Source organism: Gorilla gorilla, chromosome 19 (assembly GCF_029281585.2).
Source record: "Gorilla gorilla gorilla isolate KB3781 chromosome 19, NHGRI_mGorGor1-v2.1_pri, whole genome shotgun sequence".
NCBI lineage: Eukaryota > Metazoa > Chordata > Mammalia > Primates > Hominidae > Gorilla > Gorilla gorilla.
The window spans coordinates 21,751,569-21,768,923 of record NC_073243.2 but is presented as its reverse complement, the minus strand read 5'-3'; the positions used below and the strand labels follow the sequence as shown (position 1 = coordinate 21,768,923).

General features: G+C 39.5%; 1 protein-coding gene across 8 annotated transcripts in view; it reads left to right on the top strand.

Moving 5' to 3' along the window:
* Positions 1–17,355, top strand: part of KIAA0753 (KIAA0753 ortholog) — a 72,564-nt gene that overhangs the window by 10,063 nt on the left and 45,146 nt on the right. For all 8 annotated transcript variants that reach the window (XM_063700560.1, XM_063700562.1, XM_063700561.1 and 5 more), the window contains exons 3-7: positions 1,996–2,620; positions 5,872–5,978; positions 7,164–7,226; positions 7,635–7,850; positions 9,736–9,946. In XM_063700560.1, coding sequence (XP_063556630.1) covers positions 1,996–2,620; positions 5,872–5,978; positions 7,164–7,226; positions 7,635–7,850; positions 9,736–9,946 — 1,222 coding nt within the window. The remainder of the gene's footprint in view (positions 1–1,995; positions 2,621–5,871; positions 5,979–7,163; positions 7,227–7,634; positions 7,851–9,735; positions 9,947–17,355) is intronic.

The window sequence follows — 17,355 nt, the reverse complement described above, 5'->3', positions numbered from 1 at the left end:
TCATTTTACTCCAGTTTGTGGATAGATCATTGTTTATTCAGCTACTCTGCTTCATGGGGACTCAGATTGATTCTAATAATTTACAGTTACAAACAATACAGCAGTGAGTAACCCTATACATGTTTATTGTCGGAGGTGTGTCTACAGGGTAAATTCCTAGAAGTGAGACTCCTGGGTCAAAAGTTAAATGTGATACTTGTCCTTCAAGTTGCCTGCTTGGGTCTCTTTCAAGTGTCCTTTCTTTCTTTCCTGTGCTAAATCTTTTTAATTAAAAAAAAAAAAGTGATGAATGCATGTGTTTTTGTTAGCGATTGCCAAATTCCCCTCCATAAGAATTATGCCAATTTGCATGACCACCAGCACCTCTTCTATGAGGGCGCCTGCTTCCCACAGCCTCACCAACAGCATATATTGCTATACTTTTAAATTTTTGCTAATCGGTTGGGTAAGAGATGATATTTCCATGTATTTTTAATTTGTGTTATGAGATTGAACATCTTTTTATGTACTTAAGGACCTCTTTTTTGGTAAATTGGTCATATGTTTTTCCCTGTTTTTATTCAGTTTTGATCTTTTTATACTTCAATAATTATTATTATAATAATTATTATTATTTAGACAGAGTCTTCCTCTGTCACCCAGGCTTGAGTGCAGTGGCTCAGTCTCGGCTCACTGCAACCTCCACCTCCCAGGCTCAAGCGATTCTTGTGTCTCAGCCTCCTGAGTAGCTGGGATTACAGGCATGTGCCATCACACCTAGCTAATTTTTATATATTTTTTAGTAGAGATGGGGTTTTGCCATGTTAGCCAAGCTGGTCTCAAACTCCTGACCTCAAATGACAAACACTGTTCATCAGTCTGTGTATCTTTCAGATGGTACCTATTTGTTTTTTCTTTAGTGAGCTTTTTAACTACTTTTTAAAAATCCGAAATACTTCCCTGAAGTTTTGTCACAATTGATTATTTTTAAGTGACTCTTGATGCCTGTAATTATATAAACACATTGATTGTGAGAGCAGGGGAGGCCATCTCCAAGGTCACGGCATCACAGGACTGGGTTCATTGAATTTGTAGGCACGGATTCTTCTCAGGCTATTGACCGGTCTTTGACAGGTTCATTCTGGTAGGCCTAAGGAGGGTACATATTTAAAGCCATAAAATCGTTTCTTTCCTTTAACCTGATAATCCCAGAACAGATCATTTATCCTAAGGAAATAATTTTAAAAGGTTAAAAAACTAAATGCATGGAGATATTAATTGAGGTAATATTTCTATTAGTGGAAAAACTGGAACAATCTAAATGTTTAATATTAACATTATAGTTAGGCATGAAAAGACCATTCATTGGATTTTGGAAAATGCAACAATGATAAATAAAAGCTGTAGGGATATAGAAACATGTTTATGTTTAAGTGCAAAACGAAACAAAACTTGTATTTATTATGAGGAAAACTGACAAAAACTTGAGCCTGTGTAAGAAAGCATAAGCGGACTGTTTCAAGTGAGATACACTTAGGGGCAGGGTAAAAGATGGATCCAGCCACCAAATGAAGTCTCAGGAAGACCTGAAGAAGTACTATCAGATGGCTTGGATCTGTCCGTGGAGCAAATTTTAAGAAAGCTTCAATGGGTTATATTGGTCACTTGCTGGGGCCTGACATTTTGAAATAGGACGGAAGTCCATAACTGGGAAATTGAAGGACTTAGTGGTTGCTGCTTGAAGCTTTCTGGGTTGACTTTTAGAGATGGTTCCCAGTATGACATTAGTAAACAGAAGGATAATAGTATGGGACTGGATGATTGTAGGATAGAACCAGGGGTATGTGATGAACCCAAGGGTGTAGGCGCGTGGCTGTGTCTATCAGTAAAACAGAAAAATGCCTCTTAGCACTAATGATATGGTGGCAAAATTTTAGAAATTTGATTATAGACATATACCAACTGTGCAATATGAAATTTTTCTGATGTCTGCTTACTTTTATTTGCTTTTTAAAGAACCAGCTGCAGTTTAATAGGAATGTTCCTACACATTCAAGCAACTTGGCGATCCGATATTCTTGCCCACATGCCATTAGAATTGAAAAACTGAAGCACTCATACAATGAATCATACCATTGTAAAGATGCAGATTGTAGAGTTGGTCCTGACCTAGGCAGTTCTGTTTCATTTTCCGTCATATCCCAAGAGAGACTTAGCTATGCTGTCCACCTAGCCAGAAGAGATGTGAAACGAAGACAATTTGAAAAACATATAAAAGAACATCATCTCAGAAGTCAGCCTCAAAGCTCTCAGAAGTGTGGACATACTAAGTATAAAATACCCGACCACAGGGTGGAAAGGAAGGAATCAAAGAGTCAAGCAGCCTGTCAGTGCAGCCACCAGCCATCCAAAGTAGAAATCTCCAGCTCCGGTGCCAAAGTATACCTTTACTCATCTCATCCAGGCCGGTCAGATCTTACTGTGCCAAATTCGCCACCCACCCATGATCCAGGACTTCAGCCTCATCCCAGGATAGGTGACCACAAAAACATAAGTGAACAGAAAAGCCTGCTAGAAGTCCAGCGACTCCAGAAAGAACTGAGCAGTTGTATCCACAAAATTGAAGAGGTAACTAAAAAAGGTGAGAAAAATTAGATTCTTTACTTCGACCTAAGGCTGTGAGTATGGGGTAGTTTAAATGCATTCCTTGAGGACCCTCAACCCCTATAGCAATTTCATTCCTTCCTTCTGTGAGTTGGTTCACTGGAGTGTGAGTACTCAGGACAAGACAGTTAGGCTTGGAGTTTGAACAGTGTCTTGCCCCAGCTCCTCTTTCCAGCAGAGGGACATGAAAGAACTTCTTCACTGTGGCTGCCCTTCAAATGTCCACTGACTGAGGGCCCAGCCTACGAGGTGGCATTAATGTTGGCTGAACCTTAGGTCTTCTGGGACCTGAGTGCAAATTATCCTATAATGTTTTCCCTCTTCTGGGAAAATTATTTTTCAATTTGCTTGAAAAGAGAGCATAATGTATTTATATTATAGGTAAAACCAGTTCTCACTTGGGCAGTATTTAGGTGAGTACACACCAGTGACAAGGGAAGTTGTGGGTATATGTGTAAAGTGAGCACAGGGTAGGAAGGAAGGAGTTTAATCATCATATATGGTTTTCTACAGTTCTGCAGTGTTCTCAGGGCCCTTGTATTTCCCTGCTGAGTAGAAGACTGGTTCCACGTGGAGAATTTGGGGTTACCGTAACTAACAAGTAGGGAACCAAGCCCAGCTTTCAGATTGCAAGGGGTATGGAGTTGAGCATCAAAAGAAACTGTTGCACTAGGGTAGTACATAGTCTAGAATTATTGTTTGCATTTTCAATTTAATTAATATATGCATATGTACATATATGCATCTTATGTAAAGAATTTAAGGTACCTTAAGAAATACCTGTGATTGAATAAGATAAAACAAAAATGCACATGAGGATATTGTGGCAAAGGAAACAATAAGGAAAGGAAAAACATTTACTAGGGATGAGTCACAGATTTGCTTCCGAGCTTCCTAGGAGCCAGCTAAAGAGGGAACGTCAATCACTTGGAGAATTTACAAAGTCTAAGACAGAAAAAAACAATTGTGTAAGGAAAACAATTATTCCACATATTAAGGCCAGAAAGAAATTTCTCCTGCAGGTCTTCTTAAAGAGTGTGTTGTATAATATCATGAATAATTCAAAAACATTCCAGCATAAAAATAACAGAAATGTTGTGGCTTGTTTCTCTTGATATTCATTAGTGTCAGCCTGTGGCATGGACCCCTACCTACTTTGATTGGAAGCCCTGCAACCAGGGGAACAAAGCCACAAGGCCCACTGCTCTGGTGATCTGGCCTAATACCAGGGAACTGTTAGAACAGAGCTTTCAAAGTCTCTGTGGGGAAGGACTGGGTTGGTTTATTTTATTTACATGAATTTTCAATGTGTCATAAGTCAATACTTTGTGAACTATAATAAAAATGTCACAGTAGCGGCAAACTGCTATGGAAACACGTAAACATATACTTTAAATTTCTGTACTTACCTTTCATGGGTTAATAATATTTTGCGATGGCCCCTGGCTGCAGACCCCCTTTGAAGTAGCCCCGAAGGCCCATTTGTGCTTCCCAATGCTGCTCTGTAGACAGCTGCAAGTGCTGCATGGGAATCATCTGCAGTGAGCCTTCAAATCCCCCACCTAAGCCCGTTCCATTTATGTTCATAGAAGTATGTGAATCCGGATTTTCCCCTACCGTGCAGCCCAAACGAGATGAAAGTAATTGGACATATAGGGTCTCTTGAGACTGCATCTGTATCTACAACTCCTGACTTCAGATTTTTGCTTTCTTCAAAACAGCCTTATACTCTTTGCATTGTTTGATGTTTTAAAGAGTAAATATTAAAAATTTGAACTTATACACTTTTACTAATTGAAGACTCTCTTTTCTTTGATAATTGGAGTATATTGGAGTTTCGTATAAGAATTTGTTTGTATAAGTGTATTTGAAAACCACAGCCTGGAAGGAATAGATAGATTGCATCTTCTTCAAACAGTTTTCCAGAAACAATTTCTTTGAACCAATCTTTTCAAGATATAGAGTACCAGTGTGTACAAGGGTATGCTTCCTGAGAAATACATGAAGACTCTAGACACTCAAATAATTTTGAGACTTGCTATCTTAATATGTTAGAGAAAAGACTTGTCTTTTGAAATCAAGATTAAGGCTGGGCATGGTGGCTCACACCTGTAATCCTAGCACTTTTGGAGGCTGAGGCAGGTGCATCACTTGAGGCCAGGAGTTTGAGACCAGCCTGGCCAACAGGCCAAAACCTTGTCTCTACCAAAGATACAAAAATTAGTTGAGTGTGGTGGTGTGGACCTGTAATCCCAGCTACTCAGGAGGCTGAGGCAGGAGAATCACTTGACCCGGGAGGTGGAGGTTGCTGTGTGAGACTGGTGACAGTGTGAGACTCTGCCTCAGAAAGAAAAAGAAAAAAAATGTTTATAATAAGATGCTATCTTAATGTTTCTCTCTCTTTTTTTTTATTCTTCTCTTTTTTAAGACAGTCTCATTTTGTCACCCAGACTGAAGTGTAGTGGTGCGATCTCAGCTCACTGCAACCTCCGCCTCCTGGGTTCAAGCAGTTCTCCTGCCTCAGCCTCCCGAGTAGCTGGGATTACAGGTGCACACCACCACGCCTGGCTAATTTTTGTATTTTTAGTAGAGACAGGGTTTTGCCATGTTGGCCGGGCTGGCCTTGAAATTCTGACCTCAGGTGATCCGCCCGTCTCAGCCTCCCAAAGTGCTGGGATTATAGGGGTGAGCCACCACGCCTGGCCAGGATTTCTCTTTCAAATTCAACATTTGATTATTCTCTATTAAACAGCACAGACTAAAGACCATGTTAAGTGTCTTTCAGGACATATTTAGTGGCTGATCAATAGGCATTTATTAATACCTTCTTTACATTGTAAAACTAATCTTGCTAAACATAAAAACAGGCCAATAAAAAGTTTTTGAAAAAATAGCAAGAATAACAGATTTTGGCTCAATATAAGGAATTCTAAAATAGTAAGAGTTGCCTCATAGTGAAATCGCTGTCCAGTGGGAATTCTGGCTGGAGGGGAGCTTGATGGAGTAAATGTCTTCTTGTCCCTTCCATCTCTCAGTCAGTACACAGCTCCACTTACTGCTGGTTTCTTGGCTGATGAAAAATGAAATTTTCTGTTACGATAGCCTCATTTTTTTCTTAATAAAACCAGAGATCTTCAACTTTATTATTTCTGCAAGTAATTGAAGTCTTTGTAAGTTTTAATATATGGTTTATAATCCACTTTTGGGGAAAACTATTAATATTTTCAGATAGACTAGAAGAAGCTTTGGATCCAGATGAAGAACGTCGAATCCGTATCAGGAGACAGGAGCAAGCTGCTCGCTCTGCCCGAATGCTCTACGTCCTCCAGCAGCAGGTGTGAAAAGTTCAGGGAGAAGTAGGGCAGTCAGCCTTGTGTACCGCTTCCTTAGAGAGTTTCTGTTTTCCTTTTGTCTCAGAAAGATTAGCACTAGAGTATTCCATACAAGTTCTGACAGATTTGTGAGGCTCAATTACCTGAACACATGGGCAAATAATTCTCTTTCTTTTTGTAATCTGCGTGTATGTGTGTGTGTGTGTGTGTGTGTGTGTGTGTGTCGCCAAACTCCTTAAACTGGTTCTTGACTTTTTGAGGTCATAGACCTTTGAGAATCTATTAAAAGCCACTCCTCCCCACCCCCAAGATGCTTATACATTATATAGCACATATTTTTGCATGGGAAGTCAGGTGGATCAGTTACCCTGAACCCTTGGTCCTAGCTATGGACCCCAGTCTTAGAGGAAAGGTACCTTGTTAGTTTCCCATCTATTTCATGTTTATAATGTATAGAAGCTTGTAATAGTAAATAATTTGGTAAACAGCAAAGAGTAAAGACCATGTTAAGTGTCTTTGAGGACATCTTTAGTAGCTGATACACAGGCATTTACGTTCTTTACATTGTGATGGATTTTTAAAAAGTGTTTGTTGTGACTTTCATGCCTTATACATTAGTAAGCCTTTTACTCATTTCTGGTCACTGAAGTCACACGTTAGCCTTTATTGCTTGAACCAAAAGCTGTACTTTTTCATTTAAAAGAAAATGCCTGAGTTAGGTTTTGCAGTGTATTCTTTTGGGTTCTATTTCAGTTCTTATTCTACACTGCTGCCGTAGAGATTGCTCTAAAACATGAATCTTACCATGTCAGACCTCTGCTTAAAAGACTTTAGTGGCTCTCTGTAACTTAGAGGATGAAAGCTAAACTCTTCAGCGTGGCATGTAAGACTTCACGATCCGGCCCGCCTACATTTCCAGAGTCACCTCCACCTTCACTCCTTCATGCTACATTCCTATTACACTGGGGACCAAGGGATGGAAGGTGAACACTGCCTATTCACCATCTTGAACTGGAAACCAGTAACTGTTTTTTGGGTGCATGAATGAAGAGCCTTTTTTTCATTTTCAAGTGACTTGAATTAATAATGGTTATATTTGGACAAGAGGAGATATATCGATGTATCCTTTTCTACAAAAAAGATCAATGGAAAGGTATGAAGTTTTCTTTTTTCCCCTTTACAAAACAGGTAAAAGAAATCCAGGAAGAATTGGATAAATTGAGTCCACATAAAATTAAACACACTAAGAAGGTATGCTGCAATTAAATTATGATCAATACTTGCTTATAAATGACATTTCCCAGTGTTTTGTTAGTATTGTGTAGGACCCTCTGCACTAATGTTATTTTCAGTACTTGCAGAAACCTGTTAGTGAGAGAGTGAGCACCTTACATATTCTGAATATGGTTGCCTTCCAAGGAACAGGTTCTAAAAAATAGATTTTTGTTGTTGCTGCTGGTATAAAAAATTGGAAGTAGTAAGGAAAAGACTGCCACTAGAAAACTTTAAACTTTACAACTCCCTTTACTATGAAAAAGTTTTCACGATAGAAAGCACTTTATACAGAAAGAAGACAGGCTATAAATATTCTTAGAAGTTGGGTGAATGTTAGCAAGTTCTGAGTATGGAAATAACTTCTCTCATCTTGTTTATTACCAGTCATGGGCAATGTCTAAGCTGGCGGCTGCCCATAGAGGAGCCATTCGGGCCTTACAGATGTTTGTCACTCAGTTTACTGACCGAGGGGAGCATCCACTTCCTGCTCGGTGTAAGGAACTGGGCAGCCTTATTCGCCAGCTTTCACTTTGTTCTGTCAAGCTGGATGCAGACTCTTCTGTTCCTGATGTGGTTATAGATATTCTGCAACAAATTGAGGTAAGGAATTAATTCCAATTTTTGTTAGAGGTGCATTGGAAGTAATGCTTACTATTACCTAGTTTCGTTAGGATTTATGGAGAATACAAGACAAAGCCATTGCCTAGTGAGTTAAAGCTTTGCAGAGGGCAGAAGAAACACTTCTTTTTGTTTTGCTATTTTTACAGTCTAGTCTGTATTATCGTATTTCACTGCTTCGAAAATTGGTCACTTGAATATAAAACATGTAACAACTTTAAACCAGGTTCATTAACTAAACAGAATGTCCCATTCCCTGGCCCATGCCATTTGAGAAAAAAATTTGTTAGCATAGAAAAGGAAACCAGTAAAGCATTCTTAGATTAGAATATCAGTGTTTAATTTAGATGGATTTTAGAAAAGAAGAAACACTTAAAGGTACAGTATATGGAATCAGAGCCTCAAATCTTGTGATATAGCTAGAGACGTCTAGAAATCACAGCTGGCATGTATTAGACAGGAATTGATAGTGTTCTTAGTTTTCATTGGTGACAAAGACACATTAATTTTATAGCTCTCTGAAGTTTGCATGGTGTTTCCATGTAATTATGCCATTTGACCCTTTCTATGGCAGTATGCTTTGCAATGGGTTTTACTGCTGTTGTACAGGTTAAGTTTTTTTAGAAAAGCAAACGTCGGAGAGATGACAGTTATTTTTCTTGAGAGCTAGGCATCAAATTCTATTTTCTGACTCCCATGCTAGTATTAGTTCCCCTATGCCATACATTTTCATCCACAAATAGAAAGGTGATCTTTATGTTAGCGTGGCATAGTAAGCTGTTAGCTGTAGAAGAAAGGTGGATAGTGGAGAGAGTTCTAGACTAAATGACACTCCAGTTCTACCACCATTAACCAGCTCTTGGTGGTCTTTAAGGCCACTTCTGCCTTCACAGTTTCATTATCAAGCAAATGTGTTTGTGATTTTCATTGGTTACATTCGTGTATATAGAACTCACTGTGAGGAATGCTGTTGTCAAATGCAGACCTCAGAATTTTAGGCAGCATCTCAAGTCGTGATGCTTTTTTAACGTATCCATAAGAAACATTTATTGGCCAAAATAATTTAGAGTACACATCTTCATAATCCTATAAAGGATCTGAAGAGACTCTCTAGTCCCTCTCCTACATTTTGAGCTTGAGTAAGAGTACCTTTAACCTAATGTTTCTTAAACAGAATGTTTATCTCCCCTACTTTTCAAAATGCAAGAAATGTGTTATTTTTCCTCTTGCGGCCCTACATCATTTCACAGCATGTTTTCTTACTATATTACTGTTCTCTGAACTAAATCTTCCTGACCGTGTTCAGTTGTCCTTAATCTGTCCTGACCAGGTGGAGACTGGGCCCTGACTTCCCAGTAATGGATGGGTGGGAACTTATTAGAGGAAATGCCTTTTTTTAGGAAGGTGAGACACAGACCCTCCACTCTTGTTGACCTATTAAGTGGTCTTTAGTTCAGGAAAATGTATGTTAAATGCAGTATATGTGCCCACTTAAAAGACTGTTTGAGTTTATGAGATTTTTGTTGATGATTTAAATGCTTTTGAAGCAGATGGGATAATATTCTGAAGACTATAGTTAATTTCTAAAATGATGATCCTTTAAGATTTGAATGCCTTTAAAAGTAGTCATATTCATTATGTCTTTGCTATTGGCTTTAGTGAGCTACACATCTGAAAGTACTCACAGAAATTGTTACTGATTAATTCGATATCCTAAATAATAACATGTTTTAATTAAGATTGTGTTAACTGTTAGAGATAGCCATTTAATAACACATTTCCCTGGAGTCCTTATTTTCAGTTTTGTGATTAAAAGTCATACTTTTGTGAGATAAACTAAGAGAATAATTGATTGTTTTTGTGGCAGGCTTTGGAATCTCTCCTGGAAAAGAAACTGTCACCAAAAAAGGTGAAAAAATGTTTCAGTGAAATTCGGAGCAGATTTCCTATCGGTAGCCAAAAGGCCTTGGAGAGATGGCCAAGTACATCACCAAAGGGTGAGAGGAGGCCCCTCACAGCAAAGGACACATTCCCACAGGAAACAAGTCGACCTTCTGTAGCAAAGCAGCTTCTTGCCGGTATGTGTCTTAAAGTGTTTATTGTAAGATATTTTATTCATTACAATTATCTGGGCTATAACAGTTACTGCACTGAGGGGAAAGTCAGGATTTAGGACCTAGCCCACAACAGATGAACTTTAACTAGGATCAGTAAATAGCAACCAAGATGTTTCCTCGGGCTGGAGGCATTCTATAGAGGAAGGTTGAGAAAGTAACATTTCCTTTGCTACATCATAGTGTTTGGGCTACCCAAGGCAAATTCCCATAGAGCTGGAAGTTAGAACCCTACTTTAAAAAAAGTTTATTTTATTTTAATGACAGAGATATATGTACACACACAGAGACACACACATAGATTCTATATATATATGTGTATATATATATATATTTTTTTTTTCCTCAGATAAATTTTTGTTATTCTAAGAAGTGGAATTGTTAGGTGATAACAGTACGTACATTTAAACAGATACTGCCAACTTGCCCCTTAAAAGTGGGCACACATTTATGTCTTGACTAGAAGTGACATCAGTATCTATTTCCCCACATCTTCACCAAGTATGTTATATAATAAAATTTTAAAAGCTTTCCAGTATCAGTGGACAGTGGCATCTTCTTGTTTTCTGTTACATTTCCTGATTCCTGGTGAGGGTTGTCGTTTCTTCACATGCTCCTTAGCCATGTTATTTCCTCTTCTGTAATTTGCCTGTTCATATTCTTTATCCATCTCCCTGCTGGGTTCTAAGTATTTTGCTTATGGATGTATATGTTAGGATACTGCATTTTGTTGGTCTGAGGTACACATTTGAATGCTCCTGAAATCATTATTAATTGATGACAACTTGTAGTTAATTGTAACATTTTAAAATTGTAAACATTTTAAACATTTAAAAATTCCTGGTGATGTATAAAATACTGATGTGTCTTATAATTGATGTTTTAGATTTGATGAAATATGGGACTTTGTTAGTTAACTCTTTTATTTCTCTAGATAGATGAGATCACCTATAAATATGTATGGACAAGTCCAGTAAAGTTTGTTTTTTTTCTTTTTTCTTTTTTTAAATTAAAGTAGAACATACAAGTTGGGCGTGGTGGCTCACGCCTGTAAACCCAGAACTTTGGAAGGCCAAGGCAGGTGTATCGCTTGAGCCCAGGGGTTTGAGACCAGCCTGGGCAACATAAGTAGACTCTGTCTCTACAAAAAATGCAAAAATTAGCCAGGAATGGTGGCTCATGCCTGTGATCCCAGCTACTTGGAAGGCTGAGGCAGGAGGATCACTTGAGCCTGGGAGATGGAGGTTGCAGTGAGGTGAAATTGCACCACTGCACTCCAGCCTGGGTGACAGAGTGAACCCTTGATTTAAAAAAAAAAAAAAAGTAGAACTTACAGATAGAAAAGTACACAAAATAATATAGATTTATAGCTGAATTAATTACCAGAAAACAAAAACATCTGTATAACTACTATCCAGGTCAAGGAATAGAACATTACCGGCATCTAAGAAATTCCCCCCTTGAGTTACCCCTTCCAATGTTTATCTTCTTCATCTTCCCCAGATTATTCTGACTTTTTTTTTTTCTTGAAGTGGAATCTCGCTCCATTGTCCAGGCTGGAGTGCAGTGATGTGATCTCGGCTCACTGCAACCTCTGCCTCCCGGGTTTAAGCAATTCTCCTGCCTCAGCCTCTTGAGTAGCTGGGATTACAGGTGCGTGCCACCACACCCAGCTAATTTTTGTATTTTTAGTAGAGGCGGGGTTTCACCATGTTGGCCAGGCTGGTCTTGAACTCCTGACCTCAAGTGATCCACCTGCCTCAGCCTTCCGAAGTGCTGGGATTACAGGCATGAGCCACAGCGCCTGGCCTATTATTGGAGTTTTTAATTGTTTTAAGAGTTCTATATTCAATCTACTTACATTTAATGAGATTAATGACATATTTGAACTTTTTTCTACCTGATTTTGTTTTTCATTTGCCAAAGTTTTTTTCTTTGTTGTAATTTACTACATTAATCAATATTTTATTTCATTTTTTTCTCATTGATTTCAAAGTTATATATATCAGTCCAGAATTCAGTTGATTTATTTCTCAATCTGCCGCTATTCTGTGGAACCTTAATAGTTTAGTGTTCCACTTCTACTACAAGTGTTAACTGTAAGAGACAGAAAAACCAAACTGTTTTTCCTACTTAAGACTCTCAATACTTCACCTCTGACACCAAATGTGTTGGTTTTTGCCACACCAAACAATTCTCCAGGGGACACCAACTGGTTATCCTGTAATTCAACTCAATTCTGACACTATCTCCCTGGAATTAGAGTCAGATACCACGGGTTAAGTTTCAGTTCCATAAGAGACCCCAACTTCAGACACTAGTCACAAGTCCCAGGTTGTGACCTATGCTTCTGAGCGACAGGCTATAAAATTGGGGTTCCCTTGACCCCCTCCTGGGGTTTGCTAGGATGGCTCACAGAACTTTGAGAAACACTTTACTTATGTTTACCCATTTATCATAAAGGGTGTTATAGAAGATACAGATGAACAACCAGATGGAAGAGATGCGTAGGACAAATTATAATATGTGGAAGGGCACAGAGCTTCCGTGCCCTCTCCAGGGGAGCCACCTTCCAGGAACCTCCACATGTTCACCATCCTGGGAGCTCCCCAAACCCTGTAGTTGTGGGATTTTTTTTTCTTTTTTTCTTTTTTTCTTTTTTTGAGACCGAGTCTCGCTCTTGTTGCCCAGGCTGGAGTTCAGTGGCGTGATCTTGGCTCACTGCAACATCCGCCTCCCGGGTTCAAGTGATTCTCCTGCCTCAGCCTCCTGAGTAGCTGGATTACAGGCATGCACCACCTTGCCCAGCTAATTCTGTATTTTTAGTAGAGACGGGGTTTCTCCATGTTGGTCAGGCTGGTCTTGAACTCCCAACCTCAGGTGATCTGCCCGCCTCGGCCTCCCAGAGTGTTGGGATTACAGGCGTGAGCCACCGTGCCCAGCTAGTTCCAGAATTTTTACGGAGGCTTCATCGCATAGGCATGATCGATGACGAACTCAGTCTCCAGCCCCTCTCCCCTTCCTGGAGGATGGAGGATGGGAGTGGGAGTTCCAAGCTTCTAATCATGGCATGGTCTTTCTGGTGACCAGCTCCCATCCAGGAGTCCTCCAAGAGTCACCTTATTAGAGAAAAAACAAAACAAAATGCTTCCTTAGCCAGGAAATTCCAAGGGATAAGAGCTCTGTGTCAGGAACTGGGGTTAAAGACCAAATATTAGGAAAAAAGATGAACCTAGCACCCCTAGTGCTTGGGAAATTAGAAGGGTTTTAGGAGCTCTGGGCCAGAAACTGGGCTAGAGACCAGATGTATATTTTTTATCATATTACAATAAAAACCTAATTTATTCATTTACTGTTAGATATTTATTCACTTTAATGGGATGTTCGCTCTCCTTCATTGGTAGGCAGGTAGAAGTAATATAGTATCTTCCTTCTAATTAGAAGTCTGCCTTTGCCAGCCTTTCCCTTGAGGGTGGGTGTCAGATTTATTTGTCCTTATATCCTCTGTGATGAGCCCAGCATCTGCCACACAGTTAGGCACTTAAGTGCTTGTTGAAAGACTCTGTGAAGAAGTGTAATTGAATAAGAAAAGATCTCTGAGCAGCAAATCACAGTAACTTGAGTTCTGGGTGCTAGGGAGCTCATTTTGATAGACTGGAGGAAATGGAGAGAGCATTCCAGGCCTGCACACAGAGAAGTGTTTGCTAAATGAGGTAGAAGATTTGAGGTGCCCATCAGCTGACTAGTGAAAAATGGACACCAGTTTCAGAGAGAAGCTGGAAAACCTGCTAACCTAAAACTCATTACAGGAACAAATGTAGGAAAGCTGGGAGGCAAAGGGGGGAAACTTGGACCAAGGAGACCTAGATATTAGTCCCACCTCTGCCAGTTTGTGAATCTGGGTTGACTTAATCTGTCTGAATCTTATTTATTTATTTATTTTGAGACGTAGTCTTGCTTTGTCACCCAGGCTGGAGTGCAGTGGCACGATCTCAGCTCACTGCAACCCCCGCCTCCTGAGTTCAAGCGATTCTCCTGCCTCAGCCTCCCAAGTAGCTGGGATTACAGGCATGTGCCACCCTGCCCAGCTAATTTTTTGTACTTTTAGTAGAGATAGGATTTTACCATGTTGGTTGGTCTGGTCTCGAACTCCTGACCTCAGGTGAATCTTAATTTTTTTATCTGTAAAATGGGAAGGATAGTCTTTGTGTTTTGTGACTGACTTAGTTGTTGTAAGTGGCAAATTATCTAATTGCTAACTGCTGTAAAAATGTAAGGTGGCATTTTTAGTTCTTAATAATAGCACCAAGTTATTAAGAAAAGGCTAGATTGTGTTAGGCATATTCTAACTAAGAAAACAAATCTTTGGTGGCTATTTTAAAAGTAGTTTTACATGGCCATAGAGAAGTAAACTTAAGTTCTCTGGAAAATGTATTTATGGGGAACAGCTCCATGGGCCCTGACAAGGCAGAATGAATGGGACTCGCCTGGGACCGAAAGCCAGAAGACTTGGCTCTGCCACTCCTTGGGAACCTTGAGTAAAACACTTAAGATTATGGTAGCCCTCTTAGTTTTATTTTATATTTGTTGTTTTTTCTTGTCCTTATCTGGATTTCAGAAGGTTACATTTTCCTGTTTCTGTTTTAGGTATCACTCTACCCTATTCTTCCATTCTGATTTCCTAAGGTCTCCTCTTCCCCACCCACCCCTGAAAAAATACTCTAGGGAGCCACTTGGATGGAAAACCCTCCCTGTGTACTCTTCATTTGGAATATACTCCTGAGCCTGATTTGATCAGCTGTCTTGTGATTTACATAATAGTTGGCTGGTGCAGTTTTTTTTGCAGCTTCTGAACTGTTCTTAAATTGGTTGATTGCATTAGTGTAACTTGTCAGCAATGAGGGTGGTGGCTCCCTTCCCACCACCAGCAGTGTCCTCAAACTCACTCCTGAAACATGCTGTTTTATGCAAATCATTACTAGAAAGGTAACAGGACTTACAGTCAGAGTTGCTTTGATGTATATAAGCTTGGGAGTTAAATAAATTACAGACTGAGGATTTAGGTTTTTTTTTTTTTTGAGACGGAGTCTCGCTCTGTTGCCCAGGCTGGAGTGTAATGGCATGATCTCAGCTCACTGCCAGCTGCGCCTCGCGGGTTCACACCATTCTCCTGCCTCAGCCTCCCGAGTAGCTGGGACTACAGGCACCTGCCAACATGCCTTATTAAGTGGAGCACTTTTACCTTTTCACTTAAAGGGGACATTTTCCAGCTTCTTCAGCATATCTGAATTGCCAGCATCACTGTAGTTGCTCTTTGAGGCCATTACGAAGTCAAGTTCAAGGTTACTTGAACACAAGCAGTTTGATACGAGACAGTTGCTGTGATCACCAAGACAGCTACTAGGTGACTAACAGGCAGGGAGCGTCTACAGCATGGATACACATTTTAAAACTTATGGGCCAGGCACAGTGGCTCACGCCTGTAATCCCAGCATTTTGGGAGGCTGAGGTGGGTGGATCACCTGAGGTCAGGAGTTGGAGACCAGACTGACCAATATGGTGAAACCTCATCTCTACTGAAAAATACAAAAATTAGCCAGGCGTGGTGGCACACACCTGTAATTCCAGCACTTTGGGAGGCCGAGGCTGGTGGATCACTTGAGGTCAGGAGTTTGAGACCAGCCTGGCCAACATGGTGAAACCCCGTCTCTACTAAAAATACAAAAATTAGCTGGGCGTGGTGGCACATGCCTGTAATCCCAGCTGCTGAGGAGGCTGAGGCAGGAGAATCTCTTGAACCCGGGAAGCGGAGGTTGCAGTGAGCCGAGATCACACCACTGCACTCCAGGCTGGACAACAGAGCAAGACTCCGTCTCAAAAATAAAATAAAACTTATGAATTGTTTATTTCTGGAATTTCCCGTTGAATATTTTTGGACCCAGGGCTGATGAGGAGTAACTGAAACTGAGGAAAGTGAAACCAGATGACAGTACAGTTGAGGCCCCTTTTGTATTTTTCTCCTCATTCCATTCTCTTTTCTCCCTCACTAGAAGTTACTATTGTTATTCTATTATAGACGAGTTCTGTTTTTACATTTGTACTGCTTGTGTATCTGTCATTCATAGTATTGTTTTATGTAAATATCTTACAGTATGCATCATTTTGCAGTTTGCTTACCCCCCCCACTTATGTTTGTAAGGTTTTTTCATATTGATACATTGATACATGAATTCTCATTTATTAATTTTACTGCTGTATAGGTTTCCCTTATATGAATATACCATAGTTTATTTTTCAGCTTTTATTGATGGACATTTTGGTTGTTCCCAGTTTTTTGCTTTTATAAACAATGATGAAGTGAAGTGAATATCTGTGTTCCTGGCTTCCTCTGTGCACGTGTGAGAGTTCCTCTAGCCTGAATATATAGCTAGGAGTGAGATTGCTGGGTTGCAGTGTATATGAATCTTAAACTTTACTAGAACAATCAAGTTGCTAATAGTCTGTGAGAGTACTTGTTTTTCCACATCTTTTGATGGATTTAAAATGATATCTCATTGTTTGAATATTTTTGATTCTAGTGAAGTCAATCATCTTTTCATATTTTTATTGACAATTCAGATTTTCTGTCTAAATTGCCAGTTTCTTTGTCTGTTTCTCTATTGGATTGTTTATTTGTCTTATAGTTTTGTAGAAGTTCTTTATATAGTCTGGATATTAGTCCTATGTTAATTATACAGAGATCTACTTCTGGACTTCGGCTTGTCTATTGACTTTAAGGATATCTTTTTGTCAAATGGAAGTTGTAGTTTAGTCCAATTAAGTTCAAATATGTCAGTATTATATTTGAGCTTTAAGAAAGTCTCTTCTGCCCTGGTGTTATACTGATAGTCTGCTATATTTTCTAATTAAAGTTTTAAAGTTTTCTTTCCACATTTAGGCCTTCGTTCCATTTAAACTTTAAGTGTTCAATGTGAGGCAAGGATTCTGTTTTATTTTTTTCTCTGTGGATGCTAGTGGTCTTAGCACTGTTTTTTGAACAATTCAGTTCATACTCACTGAGTTATCATGCTGCGTTTGTCACATCCATGATGTCTCATTGATTTCTGCCTGTGTTTGCATCACTCCCACACTGCCTTTAATGTTTTATCACTAAGACTTTATCTTTGGTTGAGTTAGACTGCTGCCTCCATCCACTCCCCACATTGTTGGTTGTTCTTCAAAATTATTTGGGCTACTGGGATTTTACTCAGTATGAATTTTGGATCAACTTATTTAGATCCTTGAAAAAAAATCTGTTAGGGCTTTAATTGAATATGCACTTGAAATTATGGATTATTTTGGGGGAGAACTGACATCTTTATGGTCTTTTCATT